The sequence below is a fragment of the Lycium barbarum genome, chromosome 3 (assembly GCF_019175385.1).
Source record: "Lycium barbarum isolate Lr01 chromosome 3, ASM1917538v2, whole genome shotgun sequence".
Taxonomy (NCBI): Eukaryota; Viridiplantae; Streptophyta; class Magnoliopsida; order Solanales; family Solanaceae; genus Lycium; species Lycium barbarum.
This window is the reverse complement of record NC_083339.1, coordinates 120,543,496-120,569,402: the sequence shown is the minus strand read 5'-3', so window position 1 is coordinate 120,569,402 and position 25,907 is coordinate 120,543,496. Positions and strand designations below refer to the sequence as shown.

Sequence of the window (25,907 nt, the reverse complement as noted above, 5' to 3'; positions counted from 1 at the left end):
CTCCTCTCATAATATTCATCATTTAAATCAATCATCAAGACTTGTTTTGGTTGAGCCACAAACTACCCCACACTATTGATGTATATATGCTCTTGTACAAGCTAAGAGAAATTGTTTGACGAAGTGAACTTTGGTTGGTCTATGGCGTAGACGATTTGAACTCCTCGAGTTATGGTAGAACTTGTTGTGTGGTAAAGCACCAAGGTTTGTGTATAAACCTGAATTTGAAATATCTTTACTTGCTTGAATTTTGAAGTATCTTGATGAGTTGTTTCCTTCCTCTTCATCTTATATCATTGTATGGTTATTATCTCAAGTATTGCAAAATATTCGCTAAATTGCCCACCTGTACAAATTGCTTGATCATTTTGCATTCTTGTTGGGACTTTGTCCTTCTTGTTATGGTGACTTTGTCACTGATATTGGCATGCCTCTTGATTCGGATCTTGCTCATCTTGACTTTGGATTTACATTTCGTCTTGATGATGGACTTTTGTCCATTTTTTAGTATGAGTGGAAAGCCACTTTCAACATGGCTCTTGATTCTCTTGATTATTGGGTGACGACCCTACTTGAGTTCAGGCTTCGGTCCATCTTGATATTGATTATGCTTGGTGTGATGGCATGACATACATATTGGGCGAAATTGGTTATTTAACGAACTCTCTTGAATTGATTTATAAGTTTTCTTGACACTTGAGCCTTCGAATATTGATTTCGACATTTGGGAACTCTTCAAGATTTGATATTTGATACTTTGATATACTTGTTTACTAGATTTATTATTATCTTATTGAGCTACCTACGACGGATAAGGGAATTAGAGAATCTAATGGCTCCAAGCCCAAAGTTTATACGCCACTAAACTTTACGCTTAGCGTAGTTGTTTTCTATCGTAAGTAATGTACGGGAAGAGATTTGAAGATGGTCATTTGGAGTAGACTTTTGGGAGCTTTAGTGAAGATCACATTTGCATATGCATCTAGGTCTTATAAAATTTTGGGACTTGTACATGATCCATATGTCACACTTATGTATGAAATTTTGGAGGCTTGTTGGACCACAAGACCACATGCTTGTAACTTGAACCCGGTGACTTGTTTTGCTATTTTAGGGTGTGCTTTAACCCAAGTGTTGGCATGTACTAAATTTACAGTTTGTCTTGCAATTATGTACCAAGGAGGAGACTAGTTTTCTTTTGGTATTCACACGTTTGAAATTCGTGTATAATACGAACCTGCAATGGTGCTGAATGAAAAATATAATTTCATTAGGAGGTTGCTTCAACATTTTGATTATTCAAGAAGGGTGCTACCATATTAAGTTGATACTCTGATATTGTATTTCTTTCAGGGATGTTACGAAGTGTATTGTTAAGAAAAAAAATGTTGCACTTTTAAACCTTTTTCGTATGGGCCTATTTCCGTCACTAAATTATTGTGAATATCTTTGACATAAATTAGCTTTTGTTTCGTAAGTGGCATCCTTCCAAAGGGGATCCTATACTTTTGTTATATTAGGATCGTGAAGTTGTTTTCAAAAATAACTCAGCTTGAGATAGTATGATCCTAAAATGGGTATGTGAAAGAAATTGAATATGAAGGCTTTGTGAATTTTCCTTGTATTGATCAATAATCATGTACATGTATTTATACAATCTGAACTAGGGACTATGTACGTAAATGCAATTAAAATAACTTAGTAACTAACTCACAGCTATGCTATAATTTATTGGTTCTTTTCTACACCTGTGCATTCTGTAATTATTCCTACATAGGATTCTATACATTTGCATATATGTGCATTTTCATTCTTCTAATATCTGGGCCTTACGTGTGCTGATGTTGGGCCTTGTATGTGTGCTGATGCATTTCCTCCTTTTGAGCCCAAACATTTGTTTTCAATCAGCCCAAACTCTTCTTTTGTTTTCAACATAGATAGACATATGTTCTTTTGTTCTCTGATATTTCCAAAGCTCATAGAAGCACCTAGATTCTTTGTCTTTCTTAGATTCTTTGTTTGCACAAATTCAATGTTGTCTGAATCTTCATGTTGTGAGAGATGAGTGTGAGCATGAGAGGGTTTCTCTCCAACATCCCCCCTCAAATTGGAGGGTAGAGAAGAAACCCCCAATTTGTTCAATAATCCTTGATGAGAAACCCCTGAGAGAGGTTTGGTGAATAAAGCTGCCAACTGAAGCTTCGATGGAAGAAAAGATAAAGAGATCAAACCAGATTGAAGTTGTCATCGTATAAAATGACAGTCAAGCTCCACATTCTTGGTCCATTCATGCAAAACGAGATTCCGAGCGATGTGGATGGTAGCTTGACTATCGGAGTGCACAGGCACCGGCAATGTCACGTCCCAGCCTAGGTGAGGCGTGATTGGCACCCAACACCTTACTAGGGCGGAACGAACCAAACTATATCTCGCATCATCTATGTCTTGACTGATAAAATAAGGCCAAGGAGGCCAACCATGAACATAATATCATGCATATGTATATGTACAATGGGTCAACGAGGCAACATAACAACTGACAAGACATGACTAAGCTGTACACAGGAAACTATCTGCAAAGCCTCTAAGAACATAACCAAAGCATATAAGTTGGGACAAGGCCCTCGATGTACCCATAACACAAAAATACACATATACAATCCTTGACTCAGCAATGCTCCAGGAAGAAGTGGAGCTTATCAATCAGAACTGGTACCTGGAGGCAGCCTATGGTGGAGCATCCTCATATCGTCTATCTATACCTGCGGGTATACATGCAGCGTCCATAAACAAAAGGACGTCAGTACGAATAATGTACCGAGTATGTAAGGCGGAAAGGCAACATAATAAACATATACTACAAAGAAGAAGGATAAGCATCAACCTGGCGTCTCTAACTTACCAATGAGAATCTAGCATGTGTGTCTCTCTATACTCTCCTGTAATTAACTAAATCTATGTACAAGTCTGTGTCTCTGACCTACTTATCATCCTGGTGCTATCTGCCCAACTGATCAGTGGTAACTGCCCAACCGGCTGTAGCACGGTGGTAACTACCCGTCTGATTATCACTTGATGGAGAGCGCATCTGCCCGACTTATCAGTGGTAACTACCCAACCAGCCGTAGCATGGTGGTAAATACATATCTGCCTAACCGGTCGTAGCTCGATAGTAATAACTGCCCAACCAGCCGTAGCATGATCGTAAATACATATTTGCCCAACTGGTTGTAGACCAGTGGTAAATATAACCAACATCATAATCCGACCTATATGGTTGATTTCTATTCACTCCTCATGATCATTACTTATCCGTTAATGCCTACATGATTTCATAAGACTTATAAACACATTTCCTGGCCATTAAGACTTCTTCCTGATTAACTAATCCTTAGTCAATTTATGATTACATCATAAGCCTTCCTTCTAATGTTATGTACCTCATTAGAGAATCTTATAACTAGCATACTATTCATGTCTTACAAAACACTTCTTGAGAACACATTTCTGAATTCATCAGAGTGACGTAAGGTCATTATACCTCCAATTATCATTATGGAGCTATCATCATTAACATATCTCACCTTGAAGGAACAATAATCATAAGATGAGATCAACATCAATGATATCATAAGAACATCAAGAACCATAGGCTTCTGGTAATTCTAGGAGTAGGGACATTATGGACATCATTTGTGAAAGTTCATAACAATAGGATCATGCCTTAAGAAAGAAAGGGGCAGCCTTAACATACCTTGCTGCTTACTTAGCCACTTAAAATCTACCTTCCCAGCCTGCAAATCTACATCCAAGATGATTCATACAATAATCAGGCCATAAGAACACTTACACACTCAAACTTAGTTAGTTAATAAGTTAACAGAATACAAACAATATTTCCCCTATATTATCTACTTCCTCCAAATTCCAAAACAACTCCCAAACATCATTAACAACATTAGCAATAACATAATCAAGATACTACATGACAAACTGATAAGTTGGTATTTTACCAACTTATTTCTTCTTTAATCTTAGATTGTTGCTATGTTTTGATTGAGAAAATAATGCATTTAATGTAATTTACTTCCATTTTATAGGTTTATGTGATTTAGAAGTGATCGGAAGAAACCAAGTGAAAATAAAGTCAAAAAGAGGTCAAATTGGACAAAAACTGCACAGTTTTGCAAAACTGTCAAAAGTGGACAGTTTTGCATAAAAACGAGACAGATTTGCAAATCTGAAAACTTGGGGCTTACTTTGTTATTTTTGGACTTGGAAAAAGTGGGGAACTACAAAAGGAAGACAAGAGAGCAATTATATTGATCTTTGGCCATATTTTCAAGCTTGGAGAGCTAGGGTTTCATCTACACCATTGGAGGAGAAGATTGGAGCATTTTAATGAGATATGTTTTTTAAACCTTTCTTCAATTCCTTGTTTTGTATTGAATATTTAAGTGTGTAGTATTTTCTTCTTTCACTTGAATCTTGTTTATGATATTATTCATTATCAAGTGTTGGATTAAATCTCTTGTTATGCTTATGTATTGAATGATTTTTATTACTATTGAAGTGGGTCTTTATTATTTTAATTAATCTCGTTTTGAATGATTCTTAAGGGATTAACTAACCCTAAGACTCGCCCATTTACTTTGATTGAGCTCGGAAGAGGAAATCTAGGTTGGGAAAGATTAATTAACAAGAATTTGGGTCATTAAACTCATCTAATAACTTGAGCTCGGAAGAGGAAAGTTACTTGAGATTCAATTGGTTGTGTTTGATATCACACTCTAAGGCTTGGAAAAGCTTAGAGTGAAATTCATTGATTTGGTTGGAATACTTTCAATGAGATTTTAGAAACCATTATTTATTAACATAAACCCGCTCTTAGTTGTAAAATCGTAAAATACGTTGGATTGTTACTTGAGTGTAATCTCCTATTATCCATACTTGTGACCATTGATTATTTTACTTGCTTTCTAGGTTAGTTTACATTTCTGCATTAGTTATACTTTTCTCAAAAACTAAAATATTATCTATCATTTGGCTTTAGCTTAGTTGGTGAAAGTTCCTTACTTCCTTAATCGCCTAGTATATTGTTCCCTGTGGGATCGACCCCGACTTATAGTTGGGTAAATTATATTGCATACGACCGTGTACACTTTCTCTTTGAGGAGTGGATTTGGACGTTATCAATTTTGGCGCCGTTGCCGGGGAATACGGTCTAAAAATTTACTAACTAGTGTAAAACTTTACTTTTAGTCTTTATTTCTTTTCTTATTTCCTTTTTGTTGTTGTGTGTTGTGCAGGTAATATGGATGAGGATGGTATCCCTGTCCAAAATCCACCCGTAGCGGTTGGTGAAGAAGCTGCGGGGGCAGGCTATGCAGCCGCAATTCAGCCCCCGCCTTTAATTGGAAACTCGAGTTTCCATGTAACCAACACAATGTTGCACCTGCTCAACACTAAGGGCCTGTTCGGTGGTCTACCCAAAGATGACCCGAATAGGCACCTTAGGAACTTTCTTGGGGTCTGTTCCACCAATGTGCATCCGGGCGTCTCAATTGAAGCAGTCAAGCTACGACTCTTCCCGTACTCCCTAACGGGGGAAGCCACAGCTTGGTTAGATGATCTCCCGTCCAGGTCCATCACTACTTGGGAGGAATTGACCGAAGCATTCCTCAAGAAGTTCTTCCCTCCATCGCAGATGTTACAACTTCGTGACAAAATCAACAACTTTCGTCAACTTCCTGATGAGGCTCTCCATGAAACTTGGATTCGTTTTAAAAAGAAAGTCAAAAGCTGTCCCAAGCATGGGTTGCCCGATGGTGTGCTTCTACAAACATTTTATAGGTCTCTAGATTCGGTCAACAATTCAGTGGCGAACAACATTGTAGAGGGGTCCATTATGGATAATTCTTATGCCACCGTTTATAAATTGTTGGATAAATTGACCGAGACTAATGAAGCATGGCACACTAGGGATTCGGAAGTGGGTGGAGGAAGTTCCTCCAAAAATGTGCTCACTCGTGAGATGATTAAGAAGGAGGAAGAGAGAGATGAGTCCATGGCCAAACTTGTCACCCAAATGGACCTTCTGACAAAACATGTCATGGGTGGCGGAAGCAAAAAGGTGAATGCGGTAGAATCCTGTGAAGGGGGTCCTCCGGATGAGCAATGTTTCCAAATGTATGATGAGGACGCGAGTTATGTCAACAATCTAAGGGAGGGTTCCAGTCCGAACTACCAAGGTCCGAGTCAAGGATCTTGGCGGCAAGGTCAAGGGAATCAATGTTGGAACAAAGAACAAGGTCACTCTAATTGGAGAGATAATTGTGACAACAATCAAGGGGGTTACAATAGCAATTACAACAATCATCGGAGCACAAATCCGTATGTCCCTCCAAAGGGAAATCAACCAAGCTCTAGTCAACCGCCCACTAGCGATCCCGCTAGTTCAAAAACTGAAGATATGTTGTCAAGGGTGTTGAAGAAAGTGGAATCCACCGACACATTTTTGCAAGGAGACTAGAGATGAAGTTAAATCCATGGGTCAGGTTGTGAGTTCACACTCCACATCCATTAAGCAATTGGAATCTCAACTTGGCCAAATCTCGGCCATCCTAAACCAAAGGCAAAAAGGCTCACTCCCTAGTGACACAGTTGCAAATCCAAGGAATGATGGTGATCATAGATGCAATGCAATTACTACTAGGAGTGGCAAAACAATTGGGGAAAAGGCGTTGGTGAAAGAGAATGTGTTGGGTGATGAAGAGAAAATGGTTGAAGAACCCATGGTTATTGAAGAAGAAGTGAACCCAAAGATTATGCGGGCTAGTATTGAAAAGCCCATTGTTAATGAGGACCTCCCGGAAATCAATGATGCTTCGAAAAGCAAGGAAGCGGCGAAGGAGGTACCAAGGGCTTCACCGCCCGTTATGAGGCCTCCCCCTCCTTTTCCCCAACGATTGGCAAAGAAAGCGGACGATGGAAAATTCCTCATGTTCATCGAACGATTAAAGGGGCTCTCAATAAATATTCCATTGGTTGAGGCACTTGAGCAAATGCCCGGGTACGCGAAGTTCATGAAAGATCTCGTGACCAAAAGAAGGAGTCCTGGCATTGAAACATTGAGGTGACTAAGGTGGAAAAGTTTCTTTTTTGTTTTCAGTGAAAGTTTTATTGACCATTATTATGAAGAAAAGTGATCAATATGTTTTGTTTCAGTAGGAGAATTATTAGTTAGCAAAATCTGGTATCATATCCATTGCTCTACCTAGTTGATTTCTTTTTTATGTTTCTGTGTAATTGATGTGCCCTCAAGTAATATTTGTCCGTCTGTATCAGTCACATCTATCGTGCACAAATCCAAGTGTACCACTGCTTTAACCATGTCTGATTCTCTTTTTCCTTTTTCGGTAAGTAAAAGGATTTAATTTACCAATGGAAGTATACAGCTTAAAAGAAAGCAAAATTGTTGCACTTGGATTGGACATAGCCCTAACCTCGTGTGCTGAAACAACTTTCTAAGCTCCTAATCAACATAAACTAGGCTACCATAAGTAAACTATTAAGTTTTCAGCCCTCAAGGATAATAGTTCAATCTCTGAATGTACCTAGCTAATGTAGGAAATTGACTAGCTCCGAAGAAAGCTTCCTGTGTATCAACCTTATAAGTACCTCTGCTGGTATTTTGTGTTGAAAGATCCTATTGTTCCTTTCCTGCCATATAATATATACAAAGACTAGTATTTTTTCCTATGTTGTTTTCATAAAAATGCAGAACCTCTTTTGTTTGTTACGAAATGAATAACTTTTGTATAGGCTGTTAAAAAGGGTCGAGATCCAACACCAGGTGAGGTACATTTGCACGTCCATACACATGATCATGATGGGGAATCTTTTGTTGATGAGCGTGCCCGAGCTGTCCATGTAAGTCCAAAATTTTATAATTTTATTAACTTTATATTTGGCATTCATCTCTTTTTATTTGGTAGAATTGAATGGTTAGTATTCTTGATTGTTTTAATTTCACTACTTATTATAGGAAAGATATCAAGAAATATTACGGGAAAAATCACAATCTCAGTCTGATATTGATGAATGTGAAGCATATTACCAAGCCGCGGGAGGAGCAAAGAAGAGAAGAATATATGGTCTTGGATCTCAAGCACAAAGTAATTATGGGCCAAATCTTCGTGTCACTTCTGACTTCGATGCTTCATCATCAGTACCACTATCGGTTTCTCAATCAGCACCGACAGAAAATATAGAGGAGTTAGTGATGCGATTGATTCCTTTCACTGACTGATCGCATGCTTCCTATATTTATTGAGCAGGCACGTGCCATCCATCAGTCTTCACCACCACATCATCCAAATACTCCTTTCGAAAACCCATCAGTGGTGACACCTATAATGTCTCCTCCTCCTACTACTGTTAACGTTGATGTTGTTGATCCTTTTAGTTTTAAATGATGATTTGTAGTCATTCACCCATGCTTTAGTTTTGGATAGTCTGTTTTTTGTTGGAAAAAAAATTGGGCAGTAACAACACTTTTGATGGATGTTGTTAACTGCTGCCTCTTTTGCCTATGAATCTGCCAGCCACCTCTTTTTGCATTTTCCTGTAACAGCTTCCCTTTGGCACTTATTTTTCTCTCTGTTTGGCATTCAATGGGTCATGCCCCACTCTATCAAAGATGCCTATGAAAGTTGGATATTTTGGAGAGTTGACAAAACCATCAAAAGGATCTGAAGAATGATCCCGGCAACAATATTTTGGTGTATATGGAAGGAAAGGAACAACTTATGTTTTGATGGAATTTCAACTCCTACAAGTATTCTAAAGGCTGGATGTCTACTTAGTCTGTTTAATTGGTATTTTCATTCCCCGGTAAACAATGTTGATAACTTTTTAGATTTTGTTAGCTCCCTAGCCCTGACTTAGCAGTGGTCTTGGTGGCATATTTTGACTGTTTCTACAGGTTTTTGCTTAGTTTCAGCTTCATATAGTTATGTCTTGAAGCGAACTGTTAGATTTTTTGTAACTCTGCATCTTCTTGATGCCTTTCTAATGCAATTTATTTACTTCATTAAAAAAAACAATACTTTTGATGGATGTTTGTTATTTTGGTAGTTGATAGCTTGGTATTGTCATGTTTTGCTGAACCTTCTATATATATTATTTTTTCTGAATCGGTTATTTTGAAGGGTATTTAGTAATGTACATTTAATATGTTTCAACAGTGTATTTAAAATAAATAAATAAAATATTTTAGAAGAAAAATATTTGCGACAGATTATGGTTGTTGCTGTAAAAAAATAAATGGCGAGGAATTGCGACAAAAAATATTTTGTTGCCAATAGCATGGCATAAATGACTCAAACATGGTGTGACGGATTAGCGACAACAATTTTCGTCGCTAATTCCCTAACACGACGAAATGAAATATGAAATTAGCGACAAACTTTATAATAATAGCGACAAATATACCGTCGCTAAAATGTGGCGATAGATCTCATATGTCGCTAATCTGTTGCTAAACTGTCTACGGATTTTATTTTTTCGTCGCTAAGAGGTTAGCAACGAGAAAAATAGTAATGTCCAACGTTCCGTCGCTAATCCGTCACAAAACATGATTATTGACGGGTATATGCTGAAATTCGTCACTAAATGTTGTTTTTTTTGTAGTGGCATTTAGTTTCCAATAGAAAAGTCCAGGTTCCTCTACTATAGTCATCCACTATAGTGAGGAAGTATTTGTAACCATTGTGTGTTGCTTACTTGTATGGGCCCCAAGTATCTATGTGAATGAGTTCAAACAAACTTTTAGATCTGATTTCACTTATGTGAAAGGGGTTTCTGTTTTGCCTAGCTTTAGGACATATGTCACACACATATTCAAAATTAGAAGGAAAATAAATGAAACTGAACTTCTTCATTACTGAGAAAGGAAAATGCCCAAGTCTTACATGCCAAAGCTTTACATCTGAAGTAGCTAAGGCAGAAACAGGAAAAGAAATTGAACTGTCCACATGACTGGAATGAATTTCTTTTGGAAAATTAAAAACATCTTTACTAGATAAAACCTTAGGACTAGAAATTATAGGGTGACCTCACTAAAAAACTTCTACTCTCTTCAAAGAAAGGTCCTGTAATAGACACTTTGTAAGTGTAAAAAAGACATAACAAAGTAACTGATGACATAACCTATTAATAGACAGTAGCTTGTATTTGAAATCTGGGACATGAAGCACATTCTTAAGAGTAAGATTGGGCTGAATGGGTACACTTCCTGTATGTGTGACACTTAGCCTAAAAGAATTAGGCAAAGTGATGTGAATAGGGGCAGGAAGTGCCATTAAGCATGAAAAGTAATTCGAATCAAAACACATGTGTTCAGATACTATTGAATCTATTATCCAGGATATTATTGCGTAAATAGAAAAACAAGTGCCTGAGTATTTAGAAACTATACCAGTAATTCATTTGCATTGGTATCTGTTCCAGATGATTCTGTGTTTCCCATCTGTATAAGCATTTGTTTGAACATATTTTCAATCTCTAGACATTGTTCTTTGCTAAAAAGTTGATTGCAGTTGCTGATTTCACTGTTTCCTGCATTAATAGTCTGTTCTTCTTTTGTTCCTACTGTTGTTGCATTAGCTTTAACTTGTCTGTGATAGTCCCTTTGATTAATGAAATCAAAATCCTCAAGGTACCCTATCAGTCTATAGCAATCCACCTCAATATACCCTGTTTTGGGACAGTTGGTGTAACTCACATTTGGGTTGTACTTTGTCCTCCTTTCTTTAAACTTTATAGTTGCATTCATTGATTTCTGTGGATAATTATTTAACCTTTGGGGTTGGTTAGGAAACCTTTGAGGCTGTTGAGGCTGGCTTGTATTTCTGAAAAACTGATTAGGGGATCTCTGGATGCCTTTTCCTTTGTTTGTCACCATAAAAGAAGTTGAATCGGTTGAGATCTGAGCATTAGCATAAAATTCCTTTTGATTTTCATATGGTAAAAGGATAGAGTAAGCAAAATCCATCTCAGGCAAGGGTTTATCATCAGAATGTTTCCTCTTGCCTGAGCATAAGCATTATTCAACCCCATCAAAAACTGAATCTTTGGTGCAAAAATGGTTTGCCAGTTTCTTCTTTCCATCATAAGTGCAGTTACAAATGCACACTATGTCTGAGTTTAAGGAATCTAATTCATCCTATATCCTCTTAATCTTTGTGAGATAAGTTGATATATATGTTGGTCTTTGAGCTAATAAACTCAATTCCCTTAGCATGTGAAAGAATTTTATTCCATTTGATTTTCCAAACCTGTGAGGCTATCCCAAAGCTCCTTTGCCGCTTTTGACAATATTACACTGTCCCTTATGTCCTTAGACAATGAATTCAACAACTAAGAAGTAACCATATTGTAATGACTCTCCCAGTCGTTATGGCAAATCTAAGATCGCCCTACCAAATAGAACCTTTCTAAAGGTAGAACGAGCTAATAGAAACTCAAATGTAGAAGTCTAAGAACTGAAAAATTGGCTTATTTATGATTATTGTTTGGTTTTATTGAGTCCATTGGGGGGTGACTTAGAAAATTAGACCTCCGTTGGGAATTCCGAGGCCACGGGTGAGTCCGTCTGGTGTTTTTACATTAATGTGCATGTTTTGTTTGTGTGTGTGAGGCTTCGGATAAAGTGTTGGGTGGTAGAGTGAAAAACTATGGAAATTAGTGAGCCAACTGGCTCAGTGGTACCGCTGTGGCGAGGTCGCTGTAGCGGCAGGTCTCTCGTCCACTGCAGTCAATCGGGTTTTGGATGTGTCCGCTATGGCGGGCACTGAACCGCTGTAGCGATGGCGCTATAGCGGAACCATGTTCACCATAACGGAGGAGAGTTTTAGAGTTGGTCCGTTACGGCGGGCACTTTCCCGGAGATTGACCGCTGCAGCGGTCGATGAGGACAGAATTTCGGGTTTTAAACACTTAGTTTCGAATACTTTATTCATAAAACTCCAACACAGTTTCCAAGGAGCACACCTATGGAGAAATTCTAAGCTAGGGAAAGAATATTCTTGAGAGGTAAGTCTCAACCATATCTTCCTTCATTACACATTCATCTCTAAGATTATCATCCCTCTAATGGGTCTACGATGGTGAATTAGGAATAGTAACCCTAGAACTTAATAGACTTTCAATAGTTGGTGGGTTATGATTGTTGTTGTGGGATTATCATCTAAAGTCTTGGGTTATCACCTTCTAATCAAGAATTGAACCATTAGAGACATGAACTAAGTGAATTGAGACTTAGGGTTTTTTAAAAATGCTAGCTTTACCATAGAAACTGCTTGTAAGAGATAACTTGATTAAATAACCTTATGAATTGATAGTTTGTAACTGCTAAGGCTAATATTAGGATGATTTACGCCTAGTAATCATTCAACCATTAGAAAGGGGTAAGGTGGAAGGGTCTTCATTGTATTGATATTGTTGACTAGAGTGTTGTGATTTATTTAGCATCTTAATTGCTAGACTTTGAGCGTTCCGAGGCTTTACGGAAGGGAAAGGCTATAGTGGAGTGATTCACAATGTTCCAGCTCTGCAGTTGAGGTAGGTTACGGTCTACTTGAGTTAGACTTTGATTAGTTGATTGTATGCGCTGTGAAATTGATAGGAGAAAGCATGTCTAGTCTTCAGGCATAATGTGTGCGGTTGAAATTCCTCTATGTTATTGATTGAATGATTATGTGGGCTTAGTGCCACTATTCGATATATTGTGACCTACAGGTTGATGATATTGTGGTGAAAAGTTAATATAATCTTCTTGGTGAAATTGAGGTACAAATTGATAAATCGATTATTGAAAGCGATGTGACAATAAATATGTATAGATATGAAAAGACACATTTGACCGGCGGTAAGGATGTGACCTATATGTATGAACAAACAAATTTGACCAGGAGTGAGGATGTGACCTAATTGTGAGCTCGTGGTCCGAGGTTCGTTCCGAAACGAGTGATACATAGACACCATGGGTCCCCTGCAGGTATTGGGCAATGACACCAATTAGCATGTATGTACATGAGTGATCAGTGACCGAGTAGTGAGAATGTTATCGGGAGACTTTTTTTCGTTGTTTGCTTCCATTAACTTGATTGTTAATATCATTGGTTGACTTGTTGTTGGGGTATTTGACTATGTGTTGTTGAATGGTCTGTCTATTTTATTGATTTTATGATTCATGCATGATACTAATCTTAGTCGGCCTGTGATATCTGTCGGTACATAGTGTTTGTGCTGATACTACCTTGCTGCATTCTTTTGAGTGCAAATTGTGATCCAGAGACTGCTACCCGACCTCATATTTAGCCTTGAGGCCATTTGCTGACAGATTGAGGGTGAGCTTTTATCCATGCCAAGCCACCCGAAGATCTTTTTTCTAATGTCTATTTCCATTCCAGACATTGATGGTTATTCATTTCAGACAGTATACATTCCATAGACGTGTTTTGGATTAGAGTCCTTGCACGGTGACTTTGGAGTTTTGGGATTGTAATAGTTAGGTCTTCCGCATTTACGTTATTATTTTATGTCATGACTATTTATAGATTTATGTTGTGTTTAACTGTTATGAATTGGTTAAATAAAAATGAACTTGAATGAGCAGATGGTTAGACGTATTGGTTCGTTCACTAGGAGTTAGCATGGGTGCCAATCATGGCGGGTTGGGTCGTGACAGAGTTGGTATCAGAGCTTTAGGTTCATCGATCTCTTCATACAAGGACATGTCTAGTAAAGTCTTACGGATCGGTACGAAGACGTCTGTACTTATCTTCGAGAGGCTACCGGACACTAAGAAAAATCCCTTTTCTTTCTTTCTTTCTTTCTTTCTTTCTTTCTTTCGTATTACTTGATTCCAATTAGCATCTGGGTGATTCAAATTGGTATCTGACTATCCTTCTTTCTCTTGCAGATAGCAAGAACATGCGCGGCAGCAGCCAGAGGCCAAGGTAGAGATAGAGAAGCAGGCAGAGGGGCAGCGCCGGTTGGGGACGGAGTCCCAGTAGTGGATCCCGTGCCTCCAGTGGCTCCTAATGAGGCGGCGGGAGATGCAGCCGCACCAGCTCAGCTAGCGGCAGTGCCAGCTCGCCAGGGGCTACAGCTGCTGATGTGATTCTAGATGCAAGAACAATAAATTGAAACACAATTATAAGATACAAGAATTTGATTAAGAAATATAAAGGAGGGAAAATAGATTTTAGAAGAAAAGAAGGGATAATCTAACAATTAAGATGCATTAATAATTAGATTTAATCCAAGGGGGAAGAGAAATGAACTCATACATGGAATACTTACTTAGAGTATTCAAGAGAGGTTCATTGAAGCGATATAAGGGAATCCTCCCATAAACTCACACAAAGAGTATTTTCTATCTTAAAAGTTGGCTCCCTAAATGAAGAATTAAAGACTATTTATACAAGTCTTGCAAAAATAACTAAATTACCAGAATGACCAAAATTAATAAAAATTAGCCACTTGAGCATATTGGTGGCCTTGAAGTCTTCTTTTCACACCTCCTTTAAGTCCTCCAATCTCATGATGGTTGGAAGAATGCTCCAAAATCCTTGATGACCTCCTTGGTTGTCATCACTTCCTTCATAAAATCCATTTGAGCATGTTATGGACTTTAAAAGCTCTTTTAATGAATCTTTCATGGCACTTTGAGCTCTTTGTGGGTGATTTAAAGCTTCTATATTTAAGATAGTTCACACCCTCATTCTTGATATTAATTTTGCTACCTTGATTTGCATCATTCTCCCCTTCTTGAAAAGAATTTGTCCTCGAATTCAAGCCTGGCAAAACAAAAGAGAGAACAACAACTACAGAAAGATTATCATAATTCTTCAAGATAATGCCAATACAACAAGAAATATCGCTGGGATCAAAAACAAACTTTAATCCCCTAACAACATCAAGAATCACTATTAGCATCCCCAAAAACATCCATAAGAAATCATCATTCAAATATGAAATCAAATTAAGCTTTTTAACAAGATCATGACAATCTTTAGATGACTTGTCATCACATTTTAGACAAGAAAACAAGATCATGACAATCTTTAGATGACTTGTCATCACATTTTAGACAAGAAATATTGGCATAATCCAACAAAAATGGGTCTACAATATATGGAGCAGAATAAGTAAAGAAACTACTACTAGTGCTAGCATCAATTACTTTACTTTCATTTGTAAGCTCATGTAATCTTCCCATAGTGGATTAGCATATACCATGTAGCTTTCAAAAGTTGCTACGTCATCAACTTCACAATAAATATCATTGTGCTCCTCATTATAAATGGTCATGTTATTATCAAATAGAACATTATTTTTAAAGAGAGAAAAATCAATATAGGGCGATGAAGAATCAAAGCATCTAAATTCACTCTAAAAAAGACAAATGTCCTCTTTCACAAAATTACCCATGATATGATCTCTATGAGAGAAACAAGAGATAGGATCAACAACACTATGCATACTCAAAGTCTCACTTGTTTGACCTTCAAACTTATTGGTTCTTACATCACTAGTTGGCAATAATTTTGGTCCCACACTTTAACTCAACTAGTGGAGTAAAGTCAAGATGCAACAAGTCATCACTATTTTCAACATGACACACCCTACCACCAACATCATGAATTTTATCAAATGAAATCAAAGTAGAATAAAAAAACTCATTTCCATCTTTATCAAATAAAGGTGGAGTGTCATACTCAAAATCCTCATTCTTTCCAAGATAACCAACTTCATTCTCAACACTAACTTGAGGTTCACTAAATAATTCAAAATTTCCCGCAACTAGTGGCATATCAACACAAACAAGTTGGCTATCATAAACAATTTCAAGAGAGTCACATTCTTTATATTCAAGTTTATCACAAAGTGACTTATCAACACTATTATCAACAATAAGAGCATTCTTTTGACATAAAGAATATTCATTATCCAAAACATCACTTGTAATCAAAGAATCTCTTTTTAAGCCTCCAAACTCATCATAAGTGTGAACACTAGTTGCAATCATATTAAACTCAAAAAAAATCATCACAATGATTTGCACAAGCAACTTCAACTAGTGCTTGACTATCACATTCAACATGACTTTTATCACAAAGAAAAGATTCATTTTGCTCAAAAGAAGAATGACTTTCACCTAAACTAAAATTTCCATCAAGCTTACTTAAAGGAAATAATGTACTAGGGTTAGCCATTTTACCTTGAAATTCTTCTAAAATTCCATCTTTGTCTTTGTTTTTATCATTGAAGCTCACTTGAACACTTGAAGAAGAAGTGGGTGTCTCGACCAACGCTTGCATCCTTAAAGGTCGAAGGCTTTCCGTTGTTCCATCCGTCATGGCTTCACTTTCAAACTTACCTACAAAAGAGACATTACAACTAGGAGATGAAGAAGGATTAGCATTAGAGTGAAAATAAGAAGCAAGCTCTCTCAAACTCTCTTTTTCTTCACTTATCTCAATTTTCTTTCCCTCTTTCTTTTCATTTTTCTCATTTTCAAGTGCTTTCTCTCTTTTCTTGTGGCAATTCACTCAATACCCTCAACTCAAGCTTTCCTTTTTCCACTCTTGAATTGCCACTTGTTACTCCCTTACTCCTCTCAATCTTTTCTCTCTCAAGATCATTTAAAGTAGGACAAGGTCCAAGAATTCCTTTTGAAGGATTAGGATGACTCTTCACTTGAATTTTTAACTTGACACTTTGAGAATCATTAAATTTCCTTTTCATGTTCTTCTCTTTAACAATGACATCTTTTTTCTCAAACTTTGTCCTTCTTCTTGTTAATCTTAGCAACTCCAAGTACCTTTCTTTCACCTTCAAAAGTGTAGATGACGTATGATGTGCCGTGAAATTACGGGATATTCGATGCTAATTCCTTAAGCTTTTGTGACTCTTCAAGCACTTTTGTTGTTACTTTTTGTGTATTTATGTCGTTTTGTAGGATAAGATGCCCGGAGATCATAATGGAGCAAAACGGAGCAAAATATAGCAAAAATAGAACAAGCAGCACTTTCTGGCAGCACTTGCTGCAGCATGTTGTGCATGCAGCACCTGCGAGTAGCACTTGCTACAGCATGTTATGCCTGTGAGTAGCACTTGCTGCAGCATGTGCTGCACGCAAGGCATTTTTGTCCACAATTTGTTCCCGTTTTTGGAATGTTATAAATACTCTTTTAGGGTTTGTAAAACATATCTTTAGCCATATTTTCAAGCTTGGAGAGCTAGGGTTTCATCTACACCATTGGAGGAGAAGATTGAAGCATTTTAATGAGATATATTTCTTAAACCTTTCTTCAATTCTTTGTTTTGTATTGAATATTTAAGTGTGTAGTATTTTCTTCTTTCACTTGAATCTTGTTTATGATATTATTCATTATCAAGTGTTTGATTAAATCTCTTGTAATGCTTATGTATTGAATGATTTTTATTACTATTGAAGTGCGTCTTTGTTGTTTTAATTAATCTCATTTTGAATGATTCTTAAGGGATTAGCTAACCCTAAGACTCGACTATTTACTTTGATTGAGCTCAGAAGAGGAAATCTAGGTTGGGAAAGATTAATTAATAAGATGGGTCATTAAACCCATCTAATAACTTGAGCTCGGAAGAGGATAGTTACATGAGGTTAAATTGACTGTGCCTAATATCACACTCTAAGGCTTGGAAAAGCTTAGCGTGAAATTCATTGATTTGGTTGGAAGACTTTCAATGAGATTTTAGAAATCATTATCTATTAACATAAACCCGCTCTTAGTTGTAAAATAGTGAAATACATTGGATTGTTACTTGAGTGTAATTTCCTTTGTATCCAAACTTGTGGCCATTGATCATTTTACCTGCTTTCTAGTTAGTTTTATCTTTGTTAGTTTTTTAATCAAAAACCAAATATTGAAAAAGTGTTTGGCTTAGCTTAGTTGGTGATAATTCCTTACTTGTTTAAATCGCTTAGTATATTGTTCCCTGTGGGATCGACCCCGACTCATAGTTGGGTAAATTATATTGCGACGACCGTGCACACTTTCTCTTTGAGGAGTGGATTTGGACGTTATCAACGTAAAGAAATATTCTTGACCTCTTAGGTGGACACAACACTTGTTAGTCTTTCCATCAAATGCAACTTCCCTTTTAATTTTTCAAGGCCTCCCAAGTAATAAATGACAAGCTTTCATTGGGATAACATCACATAGTACTTCATCATGAAACTTGCCAATCCGGAACTTTACCAAAACTTGTTTTGTGATCTCTAAAGTTCCTTTTTCATTTGACCATGGCAATATATATGGTTGAGGATGCTTCCTAGTATTCAACTTGAAGTGCTCAACCATGCTTGAACTTGCAATGTTTATGGAACTCTTATTATGTATAATCATGGCACCACTAAGTCCTTCAATTTTACAATAAATATGAAATAAGTTCTTTCTTTCTTCCACAAATTGGTCAATGCATGCTTCATCACATTCATGGTGTTCAACAAAATCATCTCCTTTAATCAAAGCATTCAAGTCATCATTAGGCCGATGTAGAACATTTCTACCATTAGTAGCAAATCTATTCACATTTTGTCTCAAATTTCTCATGAAAGATCTACCACCACCCCCTCTAACAAAACAAACATAAGAACTACCACCATTCTCATGTTTAGAATTAGAACCACTATAAGAAGAGCAAGAATATTCTCTAGGAGGTTCTTCATTATCATCATGCCCATAATCACTTCCATCGCTATTAGATTCATCACAAGAAGAGTATGTAGAAGAGTCATATCTTGAAGCATCACTATCATCAAAATCATTATGGCGAAAGTAAGAATCTTCATACTCACATTTTTCACCATAGGATCCGTAATCTTCATTTGCTCCATAATCTTCATCGTAGTAACCCTCACTATCATCACAGTCATAGTCTTCAAAATCATCATCACAGAGATCATCTGAAGCTATGGAAGATATGATTGCAACCAATACAAAGAAGCAACAAAGTAAAAGGACCTCACCAATTCACTCCCTCATGTGTATCACTCAATACTCGTGTATACACTCAAGGTCAAGGCTTTCAGACCTCACTCAATTAATCTCATCACTCTTGCCTTTTTCCTCTCTAGGGAATTTCCTCAAATCTCTTCAAGAACCAACAACTCAATAAACTCAAAGTAAGCCCCAAGTATCAGTTCGGAGTGGAGTTTATGGTTTAACCAAGAAGCACAATAAAACTAATAGGACCTGAATCAAGCAATTCACAACGAAAATAAAGAGAAAAGCAAGAAGAATTGGCACGAAAAGAATCTAAAGCATAGAATTAGTAATACAAAGGATAAGAACAAGTATCCTAAAATATTAGCAAATGATTAGTCATGAATGAAGAGTAGAAGCTAGAATCAACAAGAAAGTCACCACAATTGATCAAATTTATCAACACCCAACTCAAATCAAGATTACCCAATCAATATGGAATATTCATAAGCATCACCCAATAATTTTTGAAGCAAGTAATTAGCTCAAACTCCAATTTTTTCAAGAAAATTCGTACAAGGAAAATAGCTCAATTTTGGAACCCAAAATTGACCCCGAATTCATCACTATATCCCAAAATTGGAACCTAATATGGTTTACCTATGATCAAAACAACTTAAATCCAAAAGATGGGGCAAAAATTGGCATAAAACAACACTAAAACTCAAATTTTCGCACTTTTCAAAGTGCTGAAATTTCAGCTACGAAAATGGACTAAAAACGGATAAATATTGATGCAAATCAAATTTATATGCTTCCAAATTTCATATTCAACCACTTTAGACTATTTGCAACAAAGCCCAATCATACCCACTCGAAAACTACTCCAATTTTGAGATCTGTTTTTTTTTTTTTTAATAGAAGAAAGCTAAGGACTAAGAATTGTAGGAACAATTCTTTTTCCAAGCCCTGATACCAATTGGTGTGATTCTAGATGAAAGAACAATAAATTGAAACACAATTATAAGATATAATAATTTGATTAAGAAATAGAAAGGAGGGAGAATAGATTTTAGAAGAAAAGAAGGGATAATCTAACAATTAAGATGCATTAATCATTAGATTCAATTCAAGGGGAAAGATAAATGAACTCATACATGGAATACTTACTTAGAGTATTCAAGAGAGGTTCATTGAAGAGATACAAGGGAATCCTCCCATAAACTCACACAAAGAGTATTTTCTATCTTCAAAGTTGGCTCCCTAAATGAAGACTTAAAGACTATTTATACTAGTTTTGCAAAAATAGCTAAATTACCAGAATGACCAAAATTAATACAAATAGCCACTTGAGCATATTGGTGGCCTTGAAGTCTTCCTTCCATGCCTCCTTTAAGTCCTCCAATCTCATGATGGTTGGATAAATGCTCCAAAATCCTTGATGACCTCCTTAGTTGTCATCACTTCCTTCATAAATCCATTTGACCATGTTATGGACTTTAAAAGCTCTTTTAATGAATCTTTCATGGCACTTTGAACTCTTTGTGGGTGATTTAAAGCTTCTATATTTAAGAGAGTTCACACATTCATTCTTGATATTAATTTTGCTACCTTGATTTGCATCAGCTGTTCTAGGTTTACCAGATGTGATAGCTCAGTTGCTGAAGTGGTTACATGGGTTGGCACAGACTGAAGCGATACCGGCCGTTCCAGCAGGTAGGGGTTCAGGGATAGCAGCCCCAGGTCCGAACAGAGTTCAGGCTCCGAGAGTTCAGCATACCGTAGCCGTGGCTCCTCGTTTGGATGAAGTTCCGAGTTTTGAGGCATTTTCGAGGCCAGTTGCAGGGCCGGTGATGATCGGTGACAAACATGATTTATTTTGGAGGTTCACTAAAATGAAGCCTCTGATTTTCTATGGTACTAAGTCAGAGAATGCGTACGAGTTTATCATAGATTGTCATGAGAGGCTCTATAAGATTGGGTCGGTGGACAAGTATGGTGTTGAGTTTGTGACTTTTCAGTTCTTGGGTGATGCCAAGTTGTGGTGGAGGGCATATGTGGAGTGTTGGTCAGCTAGGTCACCTCCGTTGACTTGGGTTCAGTTTAATTCAGTGCTTCTAGAGAAGTATGTCCGGCATTCTTTGATGGACAAGAAGAATGATAAGTTTTCTAATATTGATCAAGGGAACTCGTCTGTTGCTGTTTACGAGTCCCGTTTTCACTCTTTGTCCTGATATGCTCTTCAGTTGCTGCCCACTTAGGAGGAGAGAATTAAGCGTTTTGTGAAAAGATTGAACACTGGGATTCAGCTATCAGTTGTTCAGCTTGTAGCCACTAGGGCTTCATTTCAGGAGGCAGTGGAGTATGTCCGTGTTGTTGAGGGGATTAGACGGGATGCAAAGCAGGCAGAGAAGAAGGCCCGAAAGGGTGGAAGTTTCAGCAATTCCTTCTCTAGGGGTCAGAGTTCTCAGGTGTGTTCAGGCTTCCAGTTCAGTTCGCTATGCAGGTGTCTGTTGGGGACCCATCAGGGGCCAATTATCAGTCTTCGGGTTAGCATGGGGGTTATACCGCTTCATCAGCTTCAGTTCAGCTACCTACGCTAGACCATTCTTGTTACGAGTGTGGTGAGCCAGGGCATATAAGGTGGTTAGGGGACTCAGTATCAGGCTCCCCGAGATCCATTTGCACCAAATAGAGGAGGCAAGGACCGTGCACCGGCAGGGCGGGGCAGCCACACAGTGGGTAGGAGTAGCGCTCAGCCTAACCGAGGCGGTCCTCAGGCAGGCAGAGGTAGACAACAACCCGGCAGAGGCGGGACTCAGACTGGACAAGATAATCGCAATGGATCACAGGCTACAGAAGGGCGTAGTTACTTGTATGCTTTCCCAGGTAGACTCGAGGCTGAGGCCTCTGATACCGTCATCACATGTACTATCTCAATTTATAACCGGATGGCTTCTGTTTTATTTTATCCGATTTTTACATTTTCATATGCGTCTTCATATTTTGTTGTGGGTTTGGATATGATTTGTGATACTCTTGATGCCCCTATCCATGTATCTTCTCCGGTCGGGGATTCTGTTGTGGTAGATAGAGTCTACCCTTCTTGCTCATTACATATATTGGGTATAGTACTTGGGCGGATTTAATGATCCTAGACATGGTAGATTTTGATGTCATCTTGGGCATGAGTTGGTTATCCCCGCATTATGTAATTCTAGACTGTCACTCTAAAATAGTTACTTTAGCTATGCCCGGGGCACCTAGACTTGAGTGGAAGGGTAACCTTAGTCCCCTCCCTAAGAAAGTCATATCCTTCATTCGTGCTAAGAAACTAATGGAGAAAGGTTGTTTAGCTTATTTGGCACATATCCGTGATACTAGTGCAGATACTCTATCTATTGATTCAATTCCAGTGCTACGCGAGTTTGCAGATGTGTTCCTCGCGGACTTGCCAGGTATGCTACCTAACCGTGACATTGACTTCCGGAATGATTTAAACCCAGAGACTCGTCCTATCTTTATTCCACCCTATAGGATGGTGCCAGCAGAATTCAGAGAATTGAAAGAGCAGTGGCAAGATCTTTTGAGTAAGGGGTTTATTCGCCTGAGTGCCTCTTCTTGGGGTGCTCCTGTATTATTTGTTAAAAAGAAAGATGGGTCTATGCGTATGTGTATTGGTTATCGTCAGCTGAATGAGGTTACTATCCGAAACAAGTATCCCATCCCCTATATTGATAATTTGTTTGATCAGCTACAGAGAGCTTCTATGTTCTCTAAAATTGATTTAAGGTCTGGGTATCACTAGTTAAAGATTCGAGCAGAAGATGTTCCTAAGACAGCCTTCAGGACCAGGCATAGGCATTATGAGTTCTTAGTTACGTCTTTTGGGATTACTAATTCCCCAACTACGTTCATGGATTTGATGAACAGTGTGTTTAAGCCCTATTTAGATTCTTTCATGATAGTATTCATTGATGATATCCTGGTGTATTCTAGAAGCAAGGAGGAGCATAAGAAACACTTGAGAATTGCTCTTGGGGTACTGCGGGATAAGAATTTGTATGCTAAGTTCTCCAAGTGTGAATTTTGGTTGTCTTCTATGTCCTTCTTAGGGCATGTAATTTTGAAGGAAGTCATCATGGTGGATCCGCAGAAAATTCAAATAGTCCGGGAATGGGCTAGGTCCACATCAGTGACCGAAATCTGTAGTTTGGTGGGTATGGCTAGGTATTATTGTCGGTTTGTGAAGGGGTTTGCCTCTATTGCTTCTCATTTGACCCGTTTGACTCAGAAAGAGGTACCATTTCAGTAGTCCGACGAGTGTGAAGAGAGCTTTCAAAAGCTCAAGATATTGTTGACGACAGCTCCTGTTCCAGCATTGCCCGTAGAGGGCAAGGATTTTGTTGTTTACTGTGATGCTTCACGCTCTGGTTTTGGGTGCTATTTTGATGCAGGAAAATAAGGTGATTGGTTACGCTTCTAGATAGTTGAAAGTGCATGAGAAGAACTATTCTACTCATGACTTTGAATTGGCAGCATGGTGTTCGTGCTCACAAAATGGAGGCACTACTTGTGTGGGGTCCATTGTGAGGTGTACACTAACCATCGCAGTTTGCAGCATGTGTTCACCCAGAAGAATCTGAACTCTAGGCAGCTGAGATGGATGGAACTACTGAAGGATTATGACATTACCATTCTATATCATCTTGGTAAGGCAAATATGGTGGCCGACGCGTTGAGCAGGAAGTCAGCTAGGATGGGAAGTCTAGCTCGTCTGATCTCTCTGGAGCGTCCGTTAGCTAGAGAGGTTCAGACTCTGGCTAACATTTTTATGAGGTTGGATATTTCTAACCCAGGCAGGGTGTTGGCTTGTGTTATGGCTCGGTCATCGTTTCTTGAGCATATTAAGGCTAAGCAGTTTGAGGATGCTAAGTTATGTAAAATCCGTGATAAGGTGTTGCGTGGTGAGGCCAAGGAGGCCGTGATCGACGAAGAGGGGTTGTTATGGATTAAGGGGCGAGTTTGTGTATTACGTGTGGGTGATTTGAATAAGACTATTCTAGCAGAGGCTCACAGTTCGAGGTATTCTATTCATCCTGGCGCTACTAAGATGTATCAAGATCTGAGACAACATTACTGGTGGGCTAGGATATAGCGTGACATACTGGAATTTGTTGCTCAGTGTTTGAACTACCAACAGGTGAAGTATAAACATCAGAAACCTGAGGTACACTTCAGAGAATGCTTATCCCTGAGTGGAAGTGGGAAATAATAGCTGTGGATTTTGTAGTCGGTCTTCCGAAGGCGTTGGAGAAGTTTGATTCTATATGGTCTATTGTCGACAAGTTGACTAAGTCTGCTCACTTTATTCTGATCCGGATAATTTATGACGCGGAGAAATTATCCAAAATCTACATCCGTAAGGTTGTTAGGCTACATGGGGTCCCTATCTCCATCGTGTCCGACAAGGGCGCAGCGTTTACATCTCGATTTTGCAAGCATATGCATGAGGAATTAGGTACTAGGTTGGACTCTTTCCACCCTCAGACTGACGGGAAGTCTGAGCGGACTATTCAGGTTCTTGAGGATATGCTTCGGGCTTGTGTGATAGACTTCGGTGGTCATTGGGATCAGTTCCTACCATTGGCAGAGTTCGCGTATAACAATAGCTACCACTCGAGCATCGGCATGGCTCAATTTGAGGCGTTGTATAGGAGCAGATGTAGGTCTCCTATTAGTTAGTTCGATGCATTTGAGGTGAGACCGTGGAGTAAGGACCTTCTTAGAGAGTCCTTAGAGAAGATGAAGGTGATTCCAGCTAAGCTTTTAGCAGCACATAGTAAGCAAAAGGAGTATGTGGACCGAAAGGTCCGAGAGCTTGAGTTTGAGAAGGGAGGGCAAGTTTTGTTGAAAGTCTCACCCATGAAAGGTGTGATGAGGTTCAAAAGGAGAGGAAAGCTCAACCCGAGGTTCATTGGGCCATTTGAGATTCTCAAGCGTGTGGGCGATGTAGCTTATGAGATGGCTTTACCTCCGTGCTTATCAGGTGTTTATCCGTTATTTCACGATTTGATGTTGAAGAAGTCCCACGGCGATAGTTCGTACATAATCCGTTGGGATTCAATTTTGATAGATGAGGACTTGACACATGAGGAAGAGCCGATTGCTATTTTAGATATATACGTTCATAAGTTGAGATCGAAGGAAATAGCCTCTACGAAAGTTCAGTGGAAGAATCGCCCGGTTGAGGAAGCTACTTGGGAAACAGAATCAGATATTCGTAGCAAGTGTCCTTAGCTTTTCACAGAAACAGGTACCTTTTTCCTAGATTCCTCATCCTTGTCCGTCCGGGGACAAACGATATTTTAATTGGTATCTAATATAACTATCCTCCCGGTCGTTATGGGAAATCTAGAATCGCCCTACCAAATTGAACCTATCCAAGGGTAGAATGAGCTAATAAAAACTCAAATGTAGAAGTCTAAAAACTGAAAAATTGGCTTGTTTGTCATTATTGTTTGGTTGTGCTGAGACCATTGGGCGGTGATGTAGGAAATTAGACTTCTGTTGGGAATTTCGAGGCCACGAGTGAGTCCTTCTGGTGTTTTTACATTAATGTGCATGTTTTGTTTATGTTTGTGAGGCCTCGGATGAAGTGTTAGGTGGTAGAGTGAAAAACTGTGAAAATTAGTGAGCTTACTGGCTCAGTGGTACCGCTGCGGCGGGTCTATCACCGCCACGGTCAGTTGGGTTTTGGGTGTGTCTGCTATGTTGGGCACTGGACCGCTGTAGCGATGACACTATAGCGGAACCATGTCCACCATAGCAGAGGAGAGTTTTAGAGTTGGTCCGCTACAGCAGGCA

The 25,907-nt window shown here is 38.5% G+C and overlaps 2 protein-coding genes across 2 annotated transcripts; one reads left to right on the top strand and one right to left on the bottom strand.

The window, feature by feature from the left end:
* Window positions 1-14,352: 14,352 nt before the first annotated feature.
* On the bottom strand, window positions 14,353-16,843 carry LOC132634069 (uncharacterized). Its single transcript, XM_060350383.1, has 2 exons — window positions 16,292-16,843; window positions 14,353-14,867 (listed from the first exon to the last, which is right to left on the bottom strand). Exons 1-2 carry the CDS (start codon window positions 16,428-16,430, stop codon window positions 14,671-14,673), a joined length of 336 nt encoding a protein of 111 aa, XP_060206366.1. The 5' UTR covers window positions 16,431-16,843; the 3' UTR covers window positions 14,353-14,670.
* Window positions 16,844-22,377: 5,534 nt separating this feature from the next.
* LOC132631202 (uncharacterized) lies at window positions 22,378-24,198 on the top strand. Its single transcript, XM_060346794.1, has 4 exons — window positions 22,378-22,498; window positions 22,994-23,270; window positions 23,498-23,506; window positions 23,655-24,198. Exons 1-4 carry the CDS (start codon window positions 22,378-22,380, stop codon window positions 24,196-24,198), a joined length of 951 nt encoding a protein of 316 aa, XP_060202777.1.
* The last annotated feature ends 1,709 nt before the right edge of the window (window positions 24,199-25,907 follow it).